The sequence below is a fragment of the Pleurodeles waltl genome, chromosome 9, assembly GCF_031143425.1.
Source record: "Pleurodeles waltl isolate 20211129_DDA chromosome 9, aPleWal1.hap1.20221129, whole genome shotgun sequence".
NCBI lineage: Eukaryota > Metazoa > Chordata > Amphibia > Caudata > Salamandridae > Pleurodeles > Pleurodeles waltl.
This window is the reverse complement of record NC_090448.1, coordinates 205522032-205546756: the sequence shown is the minus strand read 5'-3', so window position 1 is coordinate 205546756 and position 24725 is coordinate 205522032. Positions and strand designations below refer to the sequence as shown.

General features: G+C 47.5%; 1 protein-coding gene across 1 annotated transcript in view; it reads right to left on the bottom strand.

Moving 5' to 3' along the window:
* Positions 1-10343: 10343 nt before the first annotated feature.
* Positions 10344-24725, bottom strand: part of CFAP20DC (CFAP20 domain containing) — a 1731599-nt gene continuing 1717217 nt past the window's right edge. Inside the window, exon 17 of the mRNA XM_069206541.1 lies at positions 10344-12475. Within this exon, the coding sequence (XP_069062642.1) occupies positions 12363-12475 (113 nt within the window). The 3' untranslated portion in view covers positions 10344-12362. The remainder of the gene's footprint in view (positions 12476-24725) is intronic.

The window sequence follows — 24725 nt, the reverse complement described above, 5'->3', positions numbered from 1 at the left end:
TCCGCCGCGGGACCAAGAAGACCGCCGAGTCTCTGCTGGGGATGGCCTCCCAACGTAGGCGGGGTGCCTGCCGTCAACTGAGCCCCCTGATGTTCCGGATCCTGGCGGTGGCCTACCCTGATTTGGATGGGCGCGTGAGGGCAGCACAGCAGACACAAGGGGGTGAGTACAAGCATTATCTACTCTGTTGTCGCGCAGTGGAGGTGTCTGGGTGGGGGAGGAGGGCTGGGGGTCCCCCTAGGCCAGGGCGATATCTGTAGGCTGGGCACCCCCGTAAGCCCCTGTGTCCCCAGCCACCACCCTCAGTAGTTTGTCAGTACAGCCATCCCTGGGCCGTGTCATCCATGGGTGCAGTTGTCAACTCTAGGCGTGTAGGGCATGTTCCACGGAATGCGTAGCGGACCCCAAGTGCGCAACTTAGTGCAGGGGGCATCTGTGTCTGTCATGTCCGCTAACTGTACCGGAGATCCATGTACTCAATATCCCTTTATTTCTCTCTCCCCCCCCCTTTTTGTTTGTCTTTCTGTGCTTGTGTGCATCAGCATCATCAGGCGGAGGAGAAGTGGCATCGGGGCAGGAGGGAGCTGCATCTCACATGGCCCAGGAGGGCCATGCCACAGAGTCAGACTGGACCAGTGAGACGGAGGGCGAGGGGAGCTCCACGACGGGGACGACTGGACCCTGCAGCGACACGGACACGTCCTCGGAAGGGGGCTCCCTTGCGGGGGTGGCACCATCCGTGCCCCCAGCCATTACAGGTACAGCCGCCACCCAGCGCACCATCTCCGCCCTCCCAGCAGCCCCTCAGCGTTCGCCCCGTGCCCGCTCTGCCAGGAAGCCGGGCATCTCCTTCGCCCCAGGCACCTCAGGCCCTGCCCCTGTTACCCCCGCTGCCCTCAGTGAGGAGGTCATTGACCTCCTCCGAACGCTCATTGTTGGGCAGACTACCCTTTTGAATGCCATCCAGGGGGTGGAGAGGGAGGTTCATCGCAGCAATGCGTACCTGGAGGGCATTCATTCGGGTCAGGCTGCCCATCAGCGATCGTTCCAGGCTCTGGCCTCAGCACTGACGGCAGCCATTGTCCCTGTCTCCTGCCTCCCTCTACTAACTCCCTCCTCCCAGTCTCCTGTTCCTCTGCCTGTCCCACCCACACCATCAGACCAGCCTGCACACACCTCAACACCCAAGAGAAGCTCATCCAAACATAAGCACCACAGATCACGCAGACATTCACACACGCAACATTCCGATGCAGACATGCCAACAGTCACTACCACCTCTGTGACCCCCACCTCCTCGTCTCCCTCCTCCCTCCCTGTGACGTCTACACTCACACCTCCATTCACCTCACCATCAGCCAGTGTTTCCATCACCAGCACACCCTCCACTCCAGTCCGCACACGTGCAGTCACCACCCCCACTGCCATTTACACGTCCCCTGTGTCCTCTCCCACTGTGTCTGTCACCCCCTCTTCCACACCACACAAACGCAGCCACCCACCCACCCAACAGCCATCCACCTCACGACAGCCTATCCCTCCTGCACCTGCACCCAAAGACAGCAAACGTGACTCACCTACAACCACATCCTCTCCCTCCACTCCCATTCCCACTGTACCTACCACTCTCCATTGTCCCAAGAAACTCTTCCTCGCCACTACTAACTTCTTTCCTGACCCTGAGCCCCCCCCTCCTTCTCGTCGGGGTAAGAAGAGCACCTCAGCCACCACCAGCCCTGCAGCCCCCTTGACAAGGGTGCAGGGGTATTGGAGCCCGCCAGCCCGCATGTCTGGATCTTCGCCCAGCAGCAAGGGGACAGCCAGCCCACCCCCTGGGAAGAGGAGCAGAAGGCGGAAGGGGCGCCGCAGGAGCCCGCCTTCTACATCCCCCCCGGACACCACCCAGAGACAGTCACCAGCCACAGCTCCAAAGGGAGGAAAGGGCCACAGGCCCACGACTAAGGAGGGCAAGGGCAGCAAGTCGGAGAGGTCAGGCAGCAGGCCTGCTGCCCAGGAGGAGCCCACAACCCCCATAGCCGCTGCCCCGGGAGGAACCGGCACAGCTGCCCCGGGAGAGCCCACCACCCCCATAGCCGCTGCCCAGGGAGGACCCAGCCCAGCTGGCCAGGAGGGCCCCACCACCCACAGCCCAGGTGGGCATTGAAGGAGCACCATCCCCGCTGCCCAGGAGGGCACCACCAGGCAATGAGCAGTTGGCCATAGACCGGCCGCCGTCTCCAGAACCGCTGAACTGGGCCCCGCCGTCTCAAGCACCGCTCCGCTGGGCCCCGCCGTCTCAAGAACCGCTCCGCTGGGCCCCGCCGTCTCAAGAACCGCTGAACTGGGCCCTTCAAGGCAAGGAGCGCTGAACTGGGCCCGCCGTCTCCAGAACCGCTGAACTGGGCCCCGCCGTCTCAAGCACCGCTCCGCTGGGCCCCGCCGTCTCAAGAACCGCTGAACTGGGCCCTTCAAGGCAAGGAGCGCTGAACTGGGCCCGCCGTCTCAAGAACCGCTGAACTGGGCCCCGCCGTCTCAAGAACCGCTCCGCTGGGCCCCGCCGTCTCAAGAACCGCTGAACTGGGCCCTTCAAGGCAAGGAGCGCTGAACTGGGCCCCGCCGTCTCCAGATCCGCTGAACTGGGCCCCGCCGTCTCAAGCACCGCTCCGCTGGGCCCCGCCGTCTCAAGAACCGCTGAACTGGGCCCTTCAAGGCAAGGAGCGCTGAACTGGGCCCCGCCGTCTCAAGAACCGCTGAACTGGGCCCTTCAAGGCAAGGAGTGCTGAACTGGGCCCCGCCGTCTCAAGAACCGCTGAACTGGGCCCTTCAAGGCAAGAACCGCTGGCCCTTTGGCAGACGTGGCAGGGCAGGATCTATCTCGGGCAGGGCTGCAGGATGTCCTCTGGCCAACTTGCCTCCTCCAGTGGCAGTGGGGTCTGTTATGGACTGTATGGACCGTGGCTTTGCACTCCCCAGGATGGCCCAGTGGGCAGGCCACCCACTGTATGGACTGTTTGGACAGTGGCTTTGCTCTCCCCAGGATGGCCCAGTGGGCAGGCCACCCACTGTATGGACTGTATGGACAGTGGCTTTGCACTCCCCAGGATGGCCCAGTGGGCAGGCCACCCACTGTATGGACTGTATGGACTGTGGCTTTGCACTCCCCAGGATGGCCCAGTGGGCAGGCCACCCACTGTATGGACTGTTTGGACTGTGGCTTTGCTCTCCCCAGGATGGCCCAGTGGGCAGGCCACCCACTGTATGGACTGTATGGACAGTGGCTTTGCACTCCCCAGGATGGCCCAGTGGGCAGGCCACCCACTGTATGGACTGTATGGACTGTGGCTTTGCACTCCCCAGAATGGCCCAGTGGGCAGGCCACCCACTGTATGGACTGTTTGGACTGTGGCTTTGCTCTCCCCAGGATGGCCCAGTGGGCAGGCCACCCACTGTATGGACTGTTTGGACTGTGGCTTAGCACTCCCCAGGATGGGCCAGTGGTCATGGAGTCCCCTCGTGGATCTGGCGTCGTGTACTCAAGTGGCTGAGGTGCCCCCCCTACCCTTCCCCCTGAGGTGCCTGTCCTATTTTCTTTCTGATGCCCCTGCAGTGTTCTCTCCGTGGAGTTCTTGTCGTGGGACTGGGCCTTGCCCCTTTGCACAGGACCCCTGTGATCCACGGACAGTGGTTGGACTACATTTAGTAGCTGTGTATATTTTGTACATAGTTTATTTATTTATTGGGATTGCTGGTGTACATATTTCAATATATCTGCCCGTTTATGATCTCTTATTTTGGTCTTTGCATTATTTCGGAGGGGGGTGGTTTGTGGGTTGTGACAGTGATCTGTGGGAATGCATTGATGTGTGTGTTGTAGTGGGTGTGGGTGGGTGGGTGTGTGCCGGTAATCTTTTCCCTCCCCTGTGTCGTAGGTGCAGTACTCACCGATGTCTTCCGCGCCGCCCGGCGTGCTCCTGGTATATGAGCAGGTATAGGAGTGCGGGGATGACCTGCAACTCTGGTTCCATACTGCCGGAATCTCGCGTGGAGTGCGTAGAGGTGAGCGTTTTCCCGTTCGTAGTCTGTTTCCGCCGTGTTCTTATCGGCGGTGCTCCCGCCCCGGAAAAGGTGGCGGATTGGTGGGTCGTGATAGGGTGGGCGGTACATTGTCTGCCGCCTGGCTGTTGGCGGGGACCGCCGCGCTGTTTGTTTGTACCGCCGTGGCGGGCGGAGTGTTAATACGGCGGGCTGTGTTGGCGGTTCCCGCCAGGGTCAGAATTGCATATTTTAGACCACCGGCCTGTTGGCGGCTTGGCCGCCGCTTTATCACCGACCGCCAGGGTCAGAATGAGGGCCTATGTTTCTCTGGGAAATGCATATGCGGATCAAGTCGCGAGATTTTGTGCCTTGAACTGTATATTACTCAGGGACGAATGGAATTCAATAAGTGAGCCAGAACTAGAACCAGCTGAAGCATTTGCCTTGAAGGTCGTAGATACAATAGATGAATTAAAAGCATTACAAAATTATGTCAGGGAGGATGAAAGAGATTCTTGGATTAAATCACAATGTATAAAGAGACCAGACGAGTTATGGGTTTCAAATGAGGGAAAATTTGTTTTGCCAAACAGTCTCTTATCGCAGCTTGCGCGGTTCTATCATGGGCAAGCTCACCTAGGGAGAGATGCCATGATAAGATTGTTCAAAACTGATTGGTTTAACCCCAGATTTTGTCAAGCTGCAGAAGCAGTTTGCCATCGATGTGTCACTTGCCAGCAGATGAACCCAGGAAAGGGAACAGTTGTGAACGCGAGCCACATTGGTAGGGCAAGCGGGCCTTTTAGTCGTATGCAGATGGACTTCATCGAGATGCCTGTGCATGGAGGTCTGAAGTATGTGTTGGTGATTGTGTGCATTTTTAGTCATTGGATTGAGGCATACCCCACACGTAGAAATGACAGCCTTACAGTTGCAAAGCTATTGTTGAGAGAGTTAATACCACGTTTCGGATTCCCGATCTCTTTAGAATCAGATAGGGGAAGTCACTTCAATAACGAGGTGATAAAGTTACTTTGCGAAGCGCTGAACATTGAGCAAAAACTACATTGTAGCTATCGCCCTGAAGCCTCAGGACTGGTGGAGCAAATGAATGGTACACTGAAATCAAGAATGGCGAAAATATGTGCATCGACAAATTTGAAATGGCCTGACGCATTGCCCTTAGTGCTAATGTCAATGAGAAACACCCCTGATAGAAAGACTGGATTGTCTCCGCACGAAATTCTCATGGGCAGGGCTATGAGACTTCCTGCAGTTCCCGCAAATGCGCTTTTGAATATTACAGATGATATGGTGTTAGACTACTGCAAGGGTCTGGCTGACGTGGTTCGCTCTTTCTCTCACCAGGTGGAAGCGACCACCTTGCCACCGATCCAAGGTCCAGGACATGCACTGAAAGCAGGTGACTGGGTCGTGGTAAAGAAGCACGTGAGAAAGTCGTGTCTGGAACCCTGTTGGAAAGGCCCTTTCCAAGTGATCCTGACAACAACTACCGCTGTGAAGTGTGCGGGGGTTCCCAACTGGATTCACGCCAGTCACACAAAGAAAGTGTTGTGTCCCACAGATGAGGAAGTTGAAGCGCTAAAACTGCCAGTGCCTGACAAAGCAGTGCTGAGTGCTGAGACAGAGCAAAACCGAACTGAAAGCGAACAGGCAGAAACAGGAGAGAGAGAAATATTCTCTGAGGACGAAGAGACCAACTTACTTGGGGGAGACCAAGGAGAAAGTTCAGACAGCGACGAAGCAGCTGAAGGTGACAAAGAACCTGAAGCAGCTGAGGGTAGCAAAGAGCCTGAAGCAGCTGAAGGTGACAAAGAACCTGAAGCAGCTGAAAGTGATAAAGAGCCTGACGAAAGTAACGGTGACGAAGGGCTCGAAAAAGGTGAAAAAGCAGGAGAGCCTGATCAGAGGAGGGCTTTCCCAGAAGCAGACGATACAGAAAAAGAAAAAGAGAACGTGATTGATTCCCCAGAAGGAGGGGACAAGGCAGAACAGAACGAAAAGGTTCAAGCTTCCTCAGAAAAGATCGCAGGTCCATCAAATGGACACGGTGCAAAGAGGAGACTAAGTATATCACCAATAAAAGAAAGGACTAAAGAAAGTTTGAACGACGGAGAAAGGCCAAAAGTGAAAGAGAAAAGAAAGGAAGTGACTGTTGTGGAACAATCCTCAAGTGAAGAAAAAGACTTGACAAAAGAGGAAAGTACCAGCGAAGCAGAATCAAAAAGAGAAGCAAAATTGAAAAGGAAAAGGATACCAAACAGGAGATATTCCGGTCCTGAATGGGCATATGTAGTCAATGACGATTGGACTGACGAGTTTGTATCTCTAAGTATCGAGAACGAAGAAGAAGAAGAGATACCAATAGAAAAGAAAAGTTTTATGGACACTGTCGATTGAAAGGGTAATAAATGATATTGCTTGCTACAATATAACGTGAAACAAACAACCAGCTGAGACATTGCTAAACCGGATGAGACATTTGCTAAACCGATAAAGACTGAGTTATTGCCGAATTGAGACAAATGCTGCTAACCGATAAGTGACTGGCCTCTTGAAGAAGACTGTGTGAACATTGCGCTCGTTCAGCTTTGTAACTGAATTGCTAATTAGTTTCTTTATAGGTGCTTCTAGCTCTCTGATTCTATACAGATCATGACGCAAAACAATAGAAAGAAATATTGTAAATATGTGTGTATAGGCTTGATAATTGCATGTGTACTAATAATAATGGCAATTGTGCTTGGAATACATGGTAAGACTGAGAATGAGAGAATTGATGCTTCTACCTTTGCTCCTGTTACTGTCACCGAACTAACCGCATTGAAAAGACTAGCATTGGATGAGAGACTCTTGCACGATAAGAAAGAGCTTTCGTATAACGTTTTCTATCGCTTGCTAACAGAATATGTTGAGACTATGGATGCAAAAGATTGTTATGTGTGTACACAGATACCGACATCAGTGAAGGAAGGGGTGACATATCACCACATGCCTCTTACATACGGGATTACATGTAGTATAGTAATGTCTAGATTTTATGGTCAAACTAACATACAGTATTTTTACTCAAATTATGATGTTACCTTTGCATATGTTCCTATAATAGCGCAGCTAAGCCAGATTGCTAAAGATTGGGATGCTAAAATAATGAGGGAATTTTTCGAGCCAATGCAACCTTTTGAAACGGCTCACGCTCATAGGGAAAATCTTACCTGCTCGCTCTCTGCAATAGAAATAAGCTTTTTAGATCGCACAGATGATAGAAGGGCACAAATGAATGCGAAATTAGAAAAGGAACTACATAAGAGGACTTCAGTAGATAATTATGATTTTGCTGCAATAAAGACACAAGGGAAAATAGCTTTAGATGCTTGGCATGTAGGGAAATTTTGTATATATCGAGGTGAATCTTATTATGACAACATTTTTGTAGGAGCGAGTGAGTGTAAACATACGTTTATCTTTAAGGCCAAATGGACATTCATGATGGACGGACTTGACCCTGTCATTCCAGGTGTATATTACATTTGTGGGTATAATGCCTATTATCGTCTTCCAAAGGGATGGTGGGGGAGATGTTATTTGGGTATAGTGTTCCCAAAGGTTTATCAACTGGATGACCTATCGATGATTCAAAAGACATCTGGATCCCATCGTATCCAGAAAAGAGAGACCGCAGCTGCTGTGGTAGGAGATATATTTGGAGCCATGATTCCTTCGTTGGCAGTCGTGTTGAATTCCATCAAAATAAGAAAGTTGTCTACTATAGTGGATAACATGTTGACGAAGTTTTCAGGTGCTATAATCCTGATAGATGCTGAACTTGCAGCGGAAAGGGCTATGACTCTTCAAAATAGGCTTGCTTTAGACATTCTTTTAGCAAAGGATGGTGGCGTTTGCAAAATGCTTGGTACACGACACTGTTGTACATATATTCCTGACAATAGTGTAAAAATTAAAACTATGCTTGCTAATCTAACAAAAGAAAGTGCAGATTTGAAGGAACTGAAAGAACCAGGAGTGTGGGAGAAGGTTGGAAAAGGACTTGCTTCAGTGGGACATTGGATTGGGGGAATTTGGAATGGAATATTGTTAAAAATGATAGAGGGAATTTTATTAGTGATAATTTGCATATTTGGAATTTGGGGAATAAAAAGGGGAATAATAATGATTATGGAAAGAATTAAAAGAAGAGAAAATTATGAAAAGAATGGCAGAAGAATACAAAGCGCAAACTAGGGGAATTAAAAGAAAAAGAGAACTGACAGAATTTTAATGGAATAAAATTTGTGGGCATGGTTTGGTGTGATGACAAGTAGTCATCAGAGGAGGGATTGATGAAGCAGAAAATGAAGGTTTTACATTTATTAACGCGTAGACGTAGTGTGAAATAATCATGTGTGACTTTAACCGAACTAATAAAGATTGTACGGGGACAAAATGTGCCCTTAGAGTAGTTTGCCAACATTTATAAGCGTGCTTTATATAACGTGATGTATTAGAATTGCACTAATCCGACATAATCGTAAACGTGTGCTATGATTTGCTTGTTTGAAATGTTTTAGCTTAGCATTACTTTAGTGCAGGCTTCGGCCTAGTGGCCTGGTCTCACGGTTTAGATGCTCGTATTTTTCCAATGTGCTAATAAACGTGTACTTTTGCTTGAAGCTGTACTTTTCCACTGAGACCGTTCACATGCTTATCTTAAGGTTTCGTGCCAGCCTGGCATATTTTCTCTTTACTCCAAGGTCGATCTGCAGGTGCGGACAATGGAAGCTCTGAAAGTGAGTTAATTGGTATAAAATGTTGCAACTTGCGTACCCATCTCCAAGGATAATGTATGCTTAAGTAAAAGCTTGAGAACTGTCGTTTTTGATTGGACAATTTGAAGCTAACCTATGAACCCTCCAATGGAAGACCCTATTGGATTTGAACTGTTGTCTATTTAAACCAGGTGCACGAGAAGAAGGTAGCCATTATTGCCATTACAGCCATTACAGCCATTTGCAGACATTTGCAGCCATTGCGCCATCATCCGCCATTATTGGACATCCCGCCATTTTGTAGACTTTGCAGCTATTATGGCCCACTTTGCTGTGACGCCATTTTGAGAGACTTTGATGCTTTCTCTAATCGAGAGAAAGAGACCTTAATGATTCTTGCCCTAGAGACTTTTAACTTTAATCCCTTGCATGAAGTAGTAGTTTTACCTTGCCGCCGTGAGGCAATTGCCCCGTCCACCCCTGCCCCTTTTGCCCCGACCCATGCTGACCGAAGAACGGTACCTGTGAGACGAAGACTTCCTTGATTGCTGATCGTAATTGGTAAATATGAAAGGAAATTGTAAAATTGCATTGTGTTTCCTTTAGGTAACCAACTGCTGATTTTGATAAGATCCCTAGTTAGGAGTTTTTTTTTTCTAAATTAATGTTGCTAAATTGTTTTTGCAAGAAGTCCCACATGCCAATGCTAATTTGAGGTTAGACGAGGATTCCATATGTCGCACGATGCAATTTGAGATCTTGTTATGCTGACTAAATGTATGCAATTAGTTCACTACAGATTATCGTATTAGTGATTTGCATTGCTATTATCGAATGCCTTGTGATTCAAATGCTACATAGATTGCACCTGTTTCGCCGTTATGGACAGCTATTAATGTTCATTTATGTTTATCATTTGGTGTTGAGACACATTTATATTGTGCTAGCTTTGTTAATATAGGGAAATAAATTCACTAACTTTGAATAAACTGGTGTGGTTATTCCTGACTGAAAGGTCAGGGTTCGCCGAAATGTATTCTGGATTAATTGTCAAGTGTTATGTTGATCAAGGTATTGCTTATGTTCGTTATTAATTATTGATTTAAGGAAGTTGACCGATATAGAGTACAGAGAGTCCCACTTAGTCAAAAGATTCATCGGCCTAAAGAGCGTCCAAACACAGGTAAAATTATTAGTACGGACCGCTCTATCACATGTAATCATTGGTTAGCCCTCATGTCATCCACAAGCACAGAAATTCTTTTTATAGTTATACAGTTCACTACTTCACCTGCGTCTCTTTCATTGACAGGCAATTACAGTTTGTAATAAACACACAGAGATAAAAAAAAGCTATAAAAGACATGATTGCCTTTAAAATGTGATTTCTACTGTATATGTGTACGGCAGGCTACATTAAAGAAGCCAAAGCGCATAAAATATGAACGTACTACAATCATTTGATTTACTGGGAGATGCCTAAAAAGAAATATGTCAAAAAGATAGATAAAACACTTAAATGTCTGAAAACATTTTAATATAAAATGGTCGTGTCGGTGCATCAAGACATAGTTAAGCAAAAATTATATGAGAAGATAAAAAGTACACCGCCATTTCATTCCAAATGTCCTCATTTAATATATATGGAATTACACTGTTAACTAGTTTATTACTTAGCCGATAAAACAATCATGTTCTGTAAAACTGCATTTGCAGAGCTAATAATTTACAATTTATGTAATTACAAAACGAAAAAAGTAAGCATCTTAAGGTACTATAATGTTTACAAAACCTTTGATTTATGTAAAACCAAATCCAAGACATTCATAATTTTGTCTACATTGCCCTAAAGATGCTTCATGGTTGTATATTGGCACCAAAAAAATCAACACTGCATAACATCGTCAATGTAACACACTACAAATCCGAAAACACATTAAGCACACCACAGAAGGGTCCTATGTTTAGCTGTGATATGAGAACTCGTAACAGTCGAATACACCTAACAAGACAATGGATCACTTTTATAGACAACACGGAACTTACACTCCTTTATTGGTTTTGATTCTACATTTAAACGTGCTTGAGGTAACACTGACGTTGCCGTTGTTATTGGAATGTGTAGCATTTGAAGGTTTAGTGCATAGTACTATGAGCATACTAAAAACACACACACACACACAGCATGGAAGTTCACATTGTTGAAATGTTTAGTGTACTTTTTCATACAATAATTTCCTAATATAAATCTACCTTTACAGAAAGACTGCAGAAACTTTAGAATAATTTACAGATATATCTGTAGTAAATTAGACGATGCCAGAGGATTGTTTAATGTAAAGCTGCTATATTTCACGTTATTTACAAAGTTTTACCTAGAAGCAAACAGGCGATATTGGGTGCTATATTACAGTTGTGGAAAGAGGCCCGTGTTAATCTTAAGCATACTTAAGTGCACCCAACACATATGGAAAACGCCCACTTACAGAACTGTCAACCTCTGAATGCTTTTCAAAGTGTGAGGAGGGGACAGGGCCTGCTACGGGTGGTGCTTTTGCCTCGGGCTGTTTGGCACTTCTACTCACCACTCCACAGCCCCTCCCCACCCCGACAAAAAAAAAACTATATCTGACGAGGCTGCCACCATATGTCTTGCGGATGTTTCACAACCTGGAATGGACATTTGCTGCAGCAGTATCTTTACAGGAGCCGTACACACATCCAGTGCAGAGTATTCAGCTCATTCTGTCTTACACCATGTTATAGCAGCTCTTCACTGGGTGACTGAGTGAAAGGAGCAGATATCGTGTGACACACGGTGGCACCGTGACAGTGGGAATGTCTGAATTTATCAAAACACTGTAGCTGGCTCTATTACGCACTAACACTGCAAAATAGCGCATGCACTTGAGAAAGAGCAAAACAAAACACTGGCAGCAGAGTACCTAACACTCCATGGTTCTGTGGAGGTGACACTTGACATCTGAAAGAAGCTCTGACAGGGTAAGGTATCGGATGCACATCACTCTTCCACAAATGTGACAGCCTCACAGCTAGGGATGGACACCCATGAACACGCTCTTTGGGATGCTAGAGATGCTACATTGTGCAACACACCTTTGGTAACATACTTTTAACGTTCCCTTCCAGAGCCTTTTTTACAGATGCTTCCTTATTATGGAGTATGTTTATCATGTTTGCAGGGAATGCACGATTTTGCAAAAAAGGGACTTCATAATTACTTCAGTGCAGACAGCAAGGTTATAACATTGCAGTGTTATATGGAGCATCGTACAGGTCCTTTTGTAATACTACACTGGAGCAAAAGAGGCGCAAATGCCATTGCGTTTCCGGGAAAATGTGTATTATCCTCCCCAGGGGCTCGATTACATGCACTGTGCGGTGCTGGTGCATTTTTGCACTTCGGTGTACCAGATTAGACAGATTGCACTGGCACCGGCATAAAACCACACCACCTTCTTGATACTGCCTCTTACACCAGCAGCATAACCCAATGAATTTTTATCAGCTGTGTACACACTAAGCCAGTTCATAGTATTTGCCGGTTTCAGGATCAAAGTAGCAATTTAAACATGAATCATACAAAAGCGTCAATACTTCCTCGTCCTCTTCATTGCTGAAATCATCTTGACCTATGACAAAAAGTAAAAATATCACGTCGTTATTAATTAAATCAAAAATACATTTTCAGACTATGCAAATTTTTCTTTTCATAGTATTTGCTATAAGTCTCTTGGATGGATATATAGCAGATTTGCAACAGTACAAGTGTTTTGGTGGGCGAGGTCTCATGCTTTTGGCTCATCGAGCACCTGAAAAGCTAATAATTCTGGTGTTAGCACGCTGGTGAGATCGTTATTTATATATTTTTACTTTTTGTAGCAAACAAATGCTGCCAAAAAATAAAAAAGGGAAAACAACGCGGTGTGGCATCCAGGAACCCATATGCTTGCAGTAGAAAAATTAAATTAAAATGTACAATTATCTATCCCTTACCATTGTGATAGAACAGTGTGAACGTTTCCTCGTAAGAAGGTGTACTTTCAACTGGTAAAGAAAGCCTTTTTAGTTTTAAGGCACATCATAAATAACATTTTATTTGTGAAAACAAAAGGTACTATTGGTTTTGATGACTGCACCAAAATAGTAGGTTAAACACACCAGTTGACTAAAGCTATTTTTTTTATGAAAACGTAAAGATTGAAAAGAAAAAAGCATTTGTAACATGGTCCCTAAAGGACACTTCATTTCAGGTGCTTGTGCACATGAGTTCAAGCAAAATAACCCTGTCACTCACAGTGCAAGAGAGACAGAGGCTGAAGTAGGCAGGACCTTCACTTCATGCTGCGGCAGGCAGAAGCACAATGTCCAGAGAAATTAATGGATTAAGAGAACTGACCAGACCAAAAGTAAGCATGTGTGTGTCTATATATCTGTATATATCTATATATGTACATAACCTAATGATGGTATCCACTAGGCAGTTATAGTTAGGACTATGTTTCATAGAAAAAGCATTTTTTGACGTGCTTATATCTTTGGCACTGTTTGACGAATCTTCACAAAATGTTCCCAAAAAAGTCAAAAAAGTTGTGTTTCCCATGTTAAATACCATAGGACCTTTAGACATGACTACAGCCTGAACCACTGGACGTCATTACACCAGATTTGTCAGAAAGCTAACTTTTGGTACGCAGATTACTATTTAATGTAAATCCATTCAGTAGTTTACGAGAAATTAAAGACAATCTAAATTTGTATAACTGAGCTTGCTAATATTTGCAAATTTTCACAAATGCGCACGCAAATAGAAGTGCTCTAATTGGCTTGCCACAACCTGAACAGAAATTTGCGGGCGACATTTTATGTTACAGGAGGTGGTCCCTGGAGCTGAAAAACGAAATGATAAGTAGCATAACGGGTCAGGGTGGAGGTACCCTAACCCCAGTAGTGTGACATAGGGGTGTTTGAGGGTCAAATCATAGGTTTAAGTGGATTTTTCTTCACCATGCACAATATTCGCAATTAAACATGATTCATTGAGAATAATCAAGATTAATCATGAATAAGCAAAAAAAGTTAAAAAAATTCACACTCATTCATACACTAATTTGTTCACTCATATATGCACTCAGAGGCTCATGCGCCCACTCACACACCCAGTCAGATACTTATGAACCCACTCAGACCCACTCAAACTTTCACACCCACTTTCATACCCACTGAGACACTCATGCACCCACTCCCACACTGACACACTCACTCACAGTCTCACTTAGACCCTCGCGCACCCACTAACAGACCCACTCAGACCCTCATGCATCCACTCGCAGACCCACTAAGACCCTCATGCACCCACTCACAGACCGATTTAGAGCCTCACGCACCTACTCACAGACCCACTCAGACCATCCTGTACACACTTCCAGACCCACTGAGGCACCCACTCACAGACACACTCACAATGATGCCCCCACTAACAGACCATCTCAAACCCTCACACACCCAGTCACATACCCACTCAGACACTCACGCACCCACTCACAGATCCAGTCAGACCCTCATGCACCCACTCACAGATCCACTCACACACTGACGCACCCATTCACAGACACATTCAGACCCTCACGCACCCACTCAGAGGCCCACTCAGACCCTCATGCACCCACTCACAGACCCACTCACACACTGACGCGACCACTCACAGACCCACTCAGAACATCATGCACCCACTCACAGAACCACTCAACACTGACATACACACTTACACACGCAGACTCTCTCACACCCAGAGACACCCTCTCACACCTATTCTCATATGAAGAGAGACAGACTGTTCAGCTATGCATGATGTGGGGTTGGGCAGTTATCAGCAGGTAGCAGCAGGGCCTGGCTATATGCCAGGCCCTGTGACCAATCCCAATTGCGCAGGGTCCAAAGCTGTGCATAATGGTGGTTGGATTAATGTATAGTTATGAAAATAAACCCATAGAAAAAAAAACATAGAAATTCACTGAAAATAAACAAAGGTTACAGGGACATTATAGTTAGGAAATAGTATTTAAAAAACTATCGAAATTCACTGGAAAAAAACAAAGTTTACAGGGACGTTATAGTTAGGCTCACATGTTAAACGTACAAAACCATAAAAATTCACCTATTATAGTTATCTCAAGTAAGTATAGCTCATGCCCTAAAGTAACTATAACTCGAACCCCCGCCATGCAGTTTTTCATAAAAAAAAGTTACTGCAAAGATTATATTGATATTATCAGTGATGTTATCAAAGATGTCATGAGTGCTGTAATTTGTGGGGTAATTAGCAGTGCATGGTGAGGGCGAGAGTTATATTTACTTGAGAAAACTCTAACTATAACTGGCGGCCCACTTCCACTAGCCAGTCCATTCAACAGCCATCAACATCTGCTGCAGCTAGTGGACAGGAGGACCTTCCACAGGATCCGCAGGCCATGAGCACCCTTCCCCTTGCAGAAGGTGAACCAACCCGCAAACATTCCCTGCAACCCAAACAGGCACCAGAGACTGTTGCCAAGACCAAGACCACAGCCAGGAAATTAGCCTCTCATGTCCCCTTGTGTGCCACTGAGTCACCTTGTTCACTTTGGACTGCCATTGCTCTTCTTTCTATTGCCCCATGGACACTGGACCTGTGCTACAAACAAACAAACTCTGAACATTTTCTCAACCATCACCCCACTCTATTGCACAATCCCTTCAGTATTGTCAGTTCAATAAACACCCTTGAACACAACTGGAGTTTTAGTACTTCATCAGACAGAAATGTGCAATGTATTGAACTGTATTATCCTGTGCAAATGTCCTGTAATGTGGGAATCCTTCCAGAAAATGTGTCTCAGCAGTCTGTAGTCATCACATTAGTACACAGTTTTAACCACACCAACATCTGCAAAAAGGGAAGGCATAAGTGATAGTCAAAGGTAATGCAAAGGTAGTGATTGGCACAACACAGCTGGCACAAAGCACTTAACTAAAATGGAGACACGAACAGATCAATAGTCTTACCTGAGTGCCAATGGAAGTACTGCTGAATATGTGTCCTGTTGTCCACATCATCCTCCTCTTCTTCCTCCTTACTGTCCTCAGTGTCCATTGCTGCCACAGCTGATTTGTCACCGCCTTCCTCCTGCAGGTACGGTACAGGGCATCTGAGGGCCAAATTGTGAAGCATGCAGCAGACCACCACAATCTGGCAGACCTTCTTAGGGGAGTAGCATAGGGATCCACCTCTTAAATGGAGGCACCTGAACCTGGCTTTCAGTAGACCAAATGTGCATTCCACAACCCTCCTGGTACGGCCATGTGCTTCATTGTACTGATTTTCAGCCCCTGTTCTCGGATTCCTAACAGGTTTGAGTAGCCGGAGTCACCTGGAAAAAGTGAGGGACACACATTAGCCATGTACAATGGCATGGGGTACAACTGTAGTAGGCATTCACTGACATACATTGTGTGGAAACTCAAGCTCACCTATGAGCCACACTCTGTGCCTCTGTAGTCGTGCCATCACCTGTGGGACGCTGCTATTCCTTAATACATAGTCATCATGCACAGATCCACAGATCCAGGAAACTTGGCAGTGACGTGGGAGATCAGCAAGGCACACCATCTGGACATTTAGAGAGTGGTAATTCTTCCTTTTCCTGTAGACCTGCTCATTTGCCCTGGAAGGGACTAAGGCAATATGGGTCCCGTCAATGGCTCTAATCACATGTGGTATGTGTCACACGGCGTAGAATCCAGCCTTCACAGTGGGTAAATCTTCAACCTGGGGGGATGAGATGTAGCTGCTCATGTGTTTGAGCAAGCCAGCCAAAACCCTTCCAAGCTCAATCGAGAACATTGGCTGTGACATTCCTGCAGTCAAGCCCACAGTCACCTGGAAAGAACCACTTGCCAGGAAATTGAGCACTGAGAGTACCTGCACAACAGGGGGAACTGCTGTAGTACTATGGATAGCAGGAATTAGATCAGCCTCCAGTTGTGTCCAGTTGTGTACAGAGCTCATTGATTGTGGCCCTGTCCAGATGATAGGTGAGTATGATGTGCCGGTCCTTCAGTGTAGTCAAGTCCACAAGGAGTCTGTACTCGGGTTCTTGTCTCCTCAGCCTCATCCTCCACAGTGGTTGGTATCTAAGTGAGCCAAAATTAAAATGTGTTTGACTACAGGAAGTATGGACACACAACATTACAGTACACAGTGCATGTATGTATGTAGGAAACAGGAATTGCATAGGTGTGTACAATCTATACAATTGATGCACATATATTGGTCCCACATGAGTACTAGCATCAGGAAATTGTAACCGCCTGTCCCGTATGCAGTAACAGGTGGAAGTGACCTCACTCCGCCGGCACTTGACGTCATGGCGGAATGCGGTCTGCACCGCTGTGGAACTCCTCACTGGCTAACATGGAGCTCTATGGAGTACAGGAACCAATGATGATCAACGCTGGAGGTGACGGTGTTCACAGCAGCGGATGTGACCGCAATTTCCTATGAACCATTTCACTTGCTTCCCGACTCTCTTGAGATCAACATTTCCACTGAGTGCGCTGTTGTGACCTGTGTCTGGAACCTATGATGGCCCGTGCTATAGGGGAAAGGGCCCCAGCCTTCACATCGGAGGAGCTGGAGAAGCCTGTGGATAGGGGTCCTACACCTGTATGGGCCTCCAGACCAACAGGTGAGCACATTATGGGTATGTTGGATGCGGCATGGCTGCATGCAGGTGTATGTGTGTGCTGGCAGTGTGTCATTGGGGGGTGGGTTTGGTAGCATTCAATGTGTATGCAGTGGTAGGGGTCACATGTGTGCCTAATGTGGGTTTTATGCAGGATGTAAGCCATTGCTGTTACAGAATGGAGCATTGAGTTCATGGTGTTCTTCTGTCTGTGTCTCCTCTGCTGGTCAAAGCTCATCAGAAGAAAGGGTTGTGCCGTGCCATCGGCAAGGATGTGCAGACCCTGTGGGTCCATAGCCAGCAGAGCACCCACTGCTGGAAACGGTGGGAGGACCTGAGACGCTGGTCCCAGAAGACCGTGGAGGCCCAGCTGGGGACGGCCTCCCAATGAGGGAGGGGTGCTTGTCGGAGCCTGACCCCCTTAGTGGCCCGCATACTGGTGGTGGCCAATCCTGAGTTGGATGGGTGCTTGAGGGCAGCACAATAGCAGCAAAAGGGTTAGTACAGACTGTAGTATTTATTTTTTGTACCCTGGCATGGGGTTTGTTGCAAGGTTCTAGTCAGTGGGTGCCCCAATATGCTGCCTTAGCTTTTTCACTGTGGTCCTGCTTAGCTATGTAGGGTGGTATGTATATGTGGTCTTGGTAAGTAGCTAGCATACCGTGGCAGACAGGGCTTAGTGACTCCTGTAGGGGTGCAGATGGTAGTGTTTGGGTCCTTAACTGCAGTTGTACCCAGGTAGTGTTTTGTCATTCAGGTCCATACTGCACTGTGTCAGTCCAAGTGAGTGATTGTGATGTGTATGCCATATGTGCTCTTGTTGCTGTGACTGACCCTGTGCTCCCCTTGTTTCTCCCCCACCCTCTCTCCTTTTCTCATCCTGTCCTTGTGTGAATTATCATGATCTGGCAAAGGAGCAGGGGCACCGCGAAGTGGGGGAGCTGCAGCCCACAGGACCCCGGGGGCAGAGAGCACAGACGCCGAGGCGACCAGTGGGTAGCGGGCGAGGGGAGCACCACGGGGGAGACAGGAGCGACGACTGCAGACTCTGATTCCTCCTCTAATGAAAGCTCCCTGTTGATGGCGGACCCCACTGGGACCACCCCAGCTACAACATCTTCTGCCACCCCGTGTACCAACACCACCCTCCCAGTAGCCCCCCACCCAGTTGTCCGTGCCCGCTCACCCAGAGGGTGTGCGTCTCCTTTGCCCCAGGCATCTAAGGCCCTGCCCCTGTCAGCCCTGGTGCCATCAGTGAGGAGGCTATTGACCTCCTGAGATCCATCTCTGAACGGCAGTCAACCGTAGTCAATGTCATCCAGGGGCTGGCAATCCAGATGCAGCAATGCAATGCCTTTCTGGAGGGCATTCACAGTGGCTTGACTGGCCTACAGAGATTTTTCAGGCTCTGGCCTCCTCTCTGACAGCAGCCAGTGTCCCTGGTTCTTCCCCCCCCCCCCCCCCAACTACCTGTTCCCTTTCCCAAAGTCCTCTCACTAACCCATCCCACGCACACAATCTGACAGGCATGCACCCAAATCAACAGACAGGACTCAAACAGACAAACAGAGGCACCACACTTCAGTCCACCACGCACACACACAGCCAACACACACATGCACATACTTGAACAGCCACTGCCTCCACTGTCTCTCCCTCACAGTCACATCAACACCCACACCTGCATGCACTGGATCATCTGTCCGAGATCTTGCAACCTGTACAGGCTTGCTCACAGTCACCCCAACAGCAGACATGCACCCCACACACCACATAAAGTCACAACCACCACTGTCACAACCTCATGCAACACACCCACCTCACTTGCAAACACCACAACAACATACATCCACACGTCCCGATTGTCCTCTCCCACCTTGTCTGCCCCCTCCAATTACACATACAAGCTCTCACACTGACACCCAACAGCCATCAACATCACACACGCACCCAAGTCAAGCACACCTACTCCTCCAACCACTCCCTCTATCTCCACTCTAGCCTCCCCCCAGCCTAGTACCTCCATCTCCCATTCGACACCTGTTCCTCTCCCTAAGACTTTGACTGCCACTAAGGGGCACAAGAGTGGCACTCCGGCCCCCCCACTACAAGGCCACTCCTCTGCCCCCTAAACGGAAGGGTAAAGACCACCACCTCCCAAACCCAAGCCCAAGCCCAAGCCCAAGGACCCCCCTCCCAAAAAGAACACACCCCCACCCCCTGAGGTGCCTGCCTATTTCCAACATGATGCCCCTGCCCAGTGGAGTGCCTGGGCTGTCAGGAGTTAAGTTGGACCTTGGACGTTGCCCTGTGGCTTATGGCTGACATTGGACAACCAATGGCCCTTTGTATATAGTTGCCTCAGTTGTTGTGGGCGCAGATCCAGCGAAATACAGAGGTTGGACCTAAGGTCTGTGTCCTGGGATACTTTACTTCTGGCTTATGTTGCTGTATATTTACTCTGCAGATTGTTCTGGGCGTGTGTGTATGGTGCGTTGTGTGTGTGTGTGTGTGTGTGTGTCACTCTCCCCTTCCTCCCTTGTGTTCCAGGCAGCTGTACTCACCACCTTCATCTTCATCAGCATTGGTGATCCTGGACTGCCATTGCATGGTACAGCATTGGCAGGACTTCCAGTTTCGTTTCCATGGCGGCCACGGACTCCGCTGTGTCGTTGGAGGTGAGTGTCTCCTTTTATATGATGTGTTTCCGCCAGGCTTTTGGTGGCGGTGGTCCCGCCCTGGAAATCTTAGTGGTCTGCCATGTCATAATATGGTGGGCGGGTCGTTGTCTTCCTTCTGCTTGAAGGGGGCTACCGCCGTGGTCAGTGGATGGACCGCACTGGCGGTTGGGGTGGTACATTGGCTGTATATGGGAGGGATCACCGGAAAGGTCATAATATGGGGGTCTTCACCACCAGCCTGGCTATGGTAATACTGTCATTGCCGGTGTGTATACAAACTGCTGATATTCTAAGTGAGATTCAAGTGGCTTTTGTTCTTTTGTAACACAGACTTGGTGCTGCTGAGTGCTTGGGATGATGCTAGTATGGCTGCTGATGGTGTCAGTGTTGCTGCATGGATTTTATTAGAAATGTCAGATATGTTTGGTACTATTAAATATGCAATCATGTTGGGGTGGCTTATGTGACATGATTTCATACATTTCTCTCTGGTCAGACCCAATTACGTCGCCTTCCTCCTTTCAATGCTGCAGATCTGTCTCTGGACTAAGGTGTGGACTTACGCCTCACATTCTCACCACACCTCGTTAATCTCTAATTTGGCCCCTTGGTTAAGATTATCCATTACAGATCTGTCACCCCTTATATGTACTCCAATGACAATCTACAATTTGGCAGAAAGGTGGCCCCTCATTGGGTACGACTTACCAACAGTGCACAAGGGACAGCTGGGAGTGAATCTCCCTAAAGCTAAATGCAGACAAACTTAAATGGTGGTGTGAAAGGCTGAGAAGACTTCTCAGCAGGGAACTGCTAGTCAAGACAGCTAGAATCATTCCCTGTACCTTTCGGGTGAGCTCAAAAGTTATTTATTATAACTGACTCTATATGTTTCTTCGTAGGTTTCTACTTTGTTAGCCATATGCTCATATCATATGAAAAATCTGAATGAAAGTCTTCCTTTTTGTATCCTTGATTGCAAAAGAAGGGTGATTTCCATCATCATTGGCTCAAGGCTGGACTACTCCAACTCACTCTGTTTGGGTTTACCCAATTACCTTATTTAATGGAAAACTATACAGAACCATACTACTTGGATGACTACAGGTGCTCCAACCCATGCTCACCCATTGCTGCAATCTCTACAGTTGGTTTCAATCAAAGTGCACATACATTTCAAAATATTGGAAGTGTTCAAAGATATTAAATGGTAATGCCCCAGACTGCATTCAGAAACATGGCCTATTTCACCAGTCTCATAGTGCTCTATGTTCTGTTCCTCCCCCAATTGCTTGACTATTCCTAAATTCCATGAAGCGAGAATGGGCAGCAAAAATTTCTCTGCTTCTGATTCTTCCTAACAACTTGCGAGCTACCCCAACCTGATGGAGGTTTGGACAATCCTTCACGACTTGGCTGGTAGTACAAACTGTAAACACTCCTTTTTTCATTATGTTTTCTATTGATTCCCTTCTGTTTAGAGGTAGGCAAAACTTACGGAATTTCACATCGTGGAATTTTGCAGAGTTACTCAAAAACTCCATAAGATTCCACAGAGTTCCAACCATCAAAACTGTGGAAAGAATCACCTTCAGAAAGAACCTTAGGGTTATCTGACAAAGGTGAGGGGCAGTTGTGATGCTTAAGTGCCCATCTGGGGAAAAACAACTGTATGGGGTGGTAACAGCAGCTCTTGCACTTAAGCACCAGCATGTTCAGTAGGTGTGTTATCTCCATATACACGATGCTACACTGAGCACTCATCTTGCCTCACATAGGCCCAGAGGCATATCACTGGTGGGAGGGAGGCACAGGTCCCAGAGAGGGCAAGAAGTCCTAGTAAGCACTAGCTGAAGCAGTGACAATTGTCCTATCCAGAAGAGGGCACCAACCATTTCCTCCACAGTAAGTGCCCCATTGGCCGCTCCCTCTTCCCACCTTGAATGAAAATATGGTGCATTAGTCACCTCCTCTGCTCCCACATGGCTCCAGGTGGTGTGGCACCGGGGCTGTTTCGGGGAGCTCTGTGGTTCCCAATTCCCACTCACAGGCACCAGCAGTTCTTCTGTGGAGTGGGCAGCGGCAGAGTGGGCTCTAACGGGCCATGAGGAGTGTAAGGTGGGTGGCTGCAGTCACAGGACACAGCCAGCAGGCCTGTTTTGCCCACACCTTACCTCCTCAGCCTGCCACCTGCATGGGATTCAAAGGTGCTGGTCAGCACCGGTGTGCCCCCTCCACTGCCTGGTGCTCAGTGACCCAGTGAAGCTGCCCATCCAGCGTCGGAGAGTGGGCTGCAGTGTCCCTCAGCAGTCACTTGACCTGTGTCGACTTCTCAAACAAGATAGGTCCGTCAAGATACAAGAAGCCCTATCCACTATTGAAAAGTTGCTAAAAACTCCAGTTCACTGCATGAAATGACTAGGTGCAAAAAGCAAAAAACTCTTAAAGTCCCACTATGGAATTACAGTGCCGTCGCTGTACTGATGGATGGTAAACTCTATACTAGTGGATGGTACCTCCGCCACGCAGCTGATAGCAGAGTTTTTGCCGAAAACTCCATGAACTCCGCTGGTGGAGTGGCGTTTACCACCCACCCCTACCTCCGCTGTGAGAAACAGTTTTACTTTGGCTAATAATAGGTTTGGACACTGGGAGGTGCAATATTATGACAGAAGTCAGTTTTTAATGCAATGGAATGTAATGAGAAATAGAGGGAGTTGGAAGAGAGAGCATCCAGGGGAAAGCTGTGCCTCCTAAGAGGGTGCCAGAATTTACTGGAGAATAAAGTGCTGAACTTCCAAGTTGCATGTGGAAGCATCTTGACATCTTCTTGTATGAGTGAGTTCCCAACCCCATGAAGTCATTGAATTATGAGGGATTTACAAAAACATAAAATAACACAATATAAAGAGAAAGTGTTTTTGAGGTAATATAGGACAGGTTAAATATATAGGAGGAGCAGGTTTTTTTTCTGAACAATTATGAACTAATGGCATATGAAGTGCCATAAAGGAACATAGTTAAAAAGCCAAGCTTAGGATAGGGGTTCTTAAATTAACTGGTGAAGGTTTCAAGTTGGTTAGGAGAAAGTTATGCAGGCGTCACATGGAAGCAGAGCAAAGGATTATAAAATATATTGAATAGAAGTGTAGTGAAGTAATAAGAGCATCAACCTTGAGCTACTAAAGAAGAAGGTGACTATATTTATGAACATTTTGAGAACCACTGCAAAGTACTAATTCATAAGAAATTTAGGAATCATTTACAATTATTTCTGAGGTCAAATATTTGGCTTGAGGCTATAGCCTGGTGGTGGTTGCCTTTCTCTATTTAAGGATGACACAATCATCACAAATGTTTCCTACCAGTTCTGGCATATGATTCATGGTGAATCCGGGCTCGGAAATAGCCCAGTATGTAGGGATAAATATGTCCCTCTGCCACATTCACTGATTTACAGCTCACAGTGGAGGCCAGGGCTGCACTGAAATGTTAGTCAATTTTTGGAGTTGTAATTCCTGATTGGATGATGGCTGGGGCCTGCAACCAACTAGAGCCTTGCAGAGTTGTAGAGCTGTTTTTTTGCATTCCACTTACAACTTCGAATTTTTCTAGAAAAAAGCATTGAGAGAGATGAACATGGTCATTTTGTCTGTGAAAAGTGCTCCTTTGTCGGGTAGTTTTGGCACCTTTCTCCAGTCCTCAGAAGATTGAAAATCTTCAATGTCCCTCTTTTACAGAAAGCTGAATATTTCCTTCCTGGTCACTCCTAGTGACAGAGGACCTGATAATACCAAACTTGCGGGGAGGACGCCATGGCGATGCCCCCCCGCCTTATTACAAGTTTTCCGCCTCTCTGACCTGGCTGACCAGCAGAAACCTTGAAAAAGAGTGTTCCTGAAGGTCAGACCAACTGGAACAGTGCTATGAGACAGCACTTGGCTCCCTTAAAGGAGCGGAATGCTACCTCATAGCACAGAGGGTGCTGACCAGCACCCTTGGAATGCGCACTGTCTGAAAAGTGGACAGTGCGCATTCCGACAGTGCTGGGCCGGGGGGCCCCTGCACTGCCCATGCCAGGAGCATGGTCAGAGCAGGGATTCTCCCTGTGGCCCCTGCACTTGTTCTCTGCCAGCATTTTCATGGTGGGGAAACCACCATGCAAAGGATGGCTGAGAACATGGTTGTAATCAGTAGGGCGGCGCTGAGTTCAGCACCTCCCTGGCTGATTTAACCGAGGCTGCGATAACCCCATCAGGACCTTGGATCGCAGCAGAAACATCGGTCTGCTGGCGGTCCGCCTGCCAAACTTGTAATGTGGCAGTAGGACTGTCACAGCTGCGGCAGTCTGATCACTACCACAAGCATGGCAGTCCTGTGACCGCCAGACTCGTAATCAGGCCCAGAGTCTTTGAAACCAGGGCACAAATACAGCAGGAGACAGGCGCAACCACTCTCTTAACTATGGGCTCATGTTA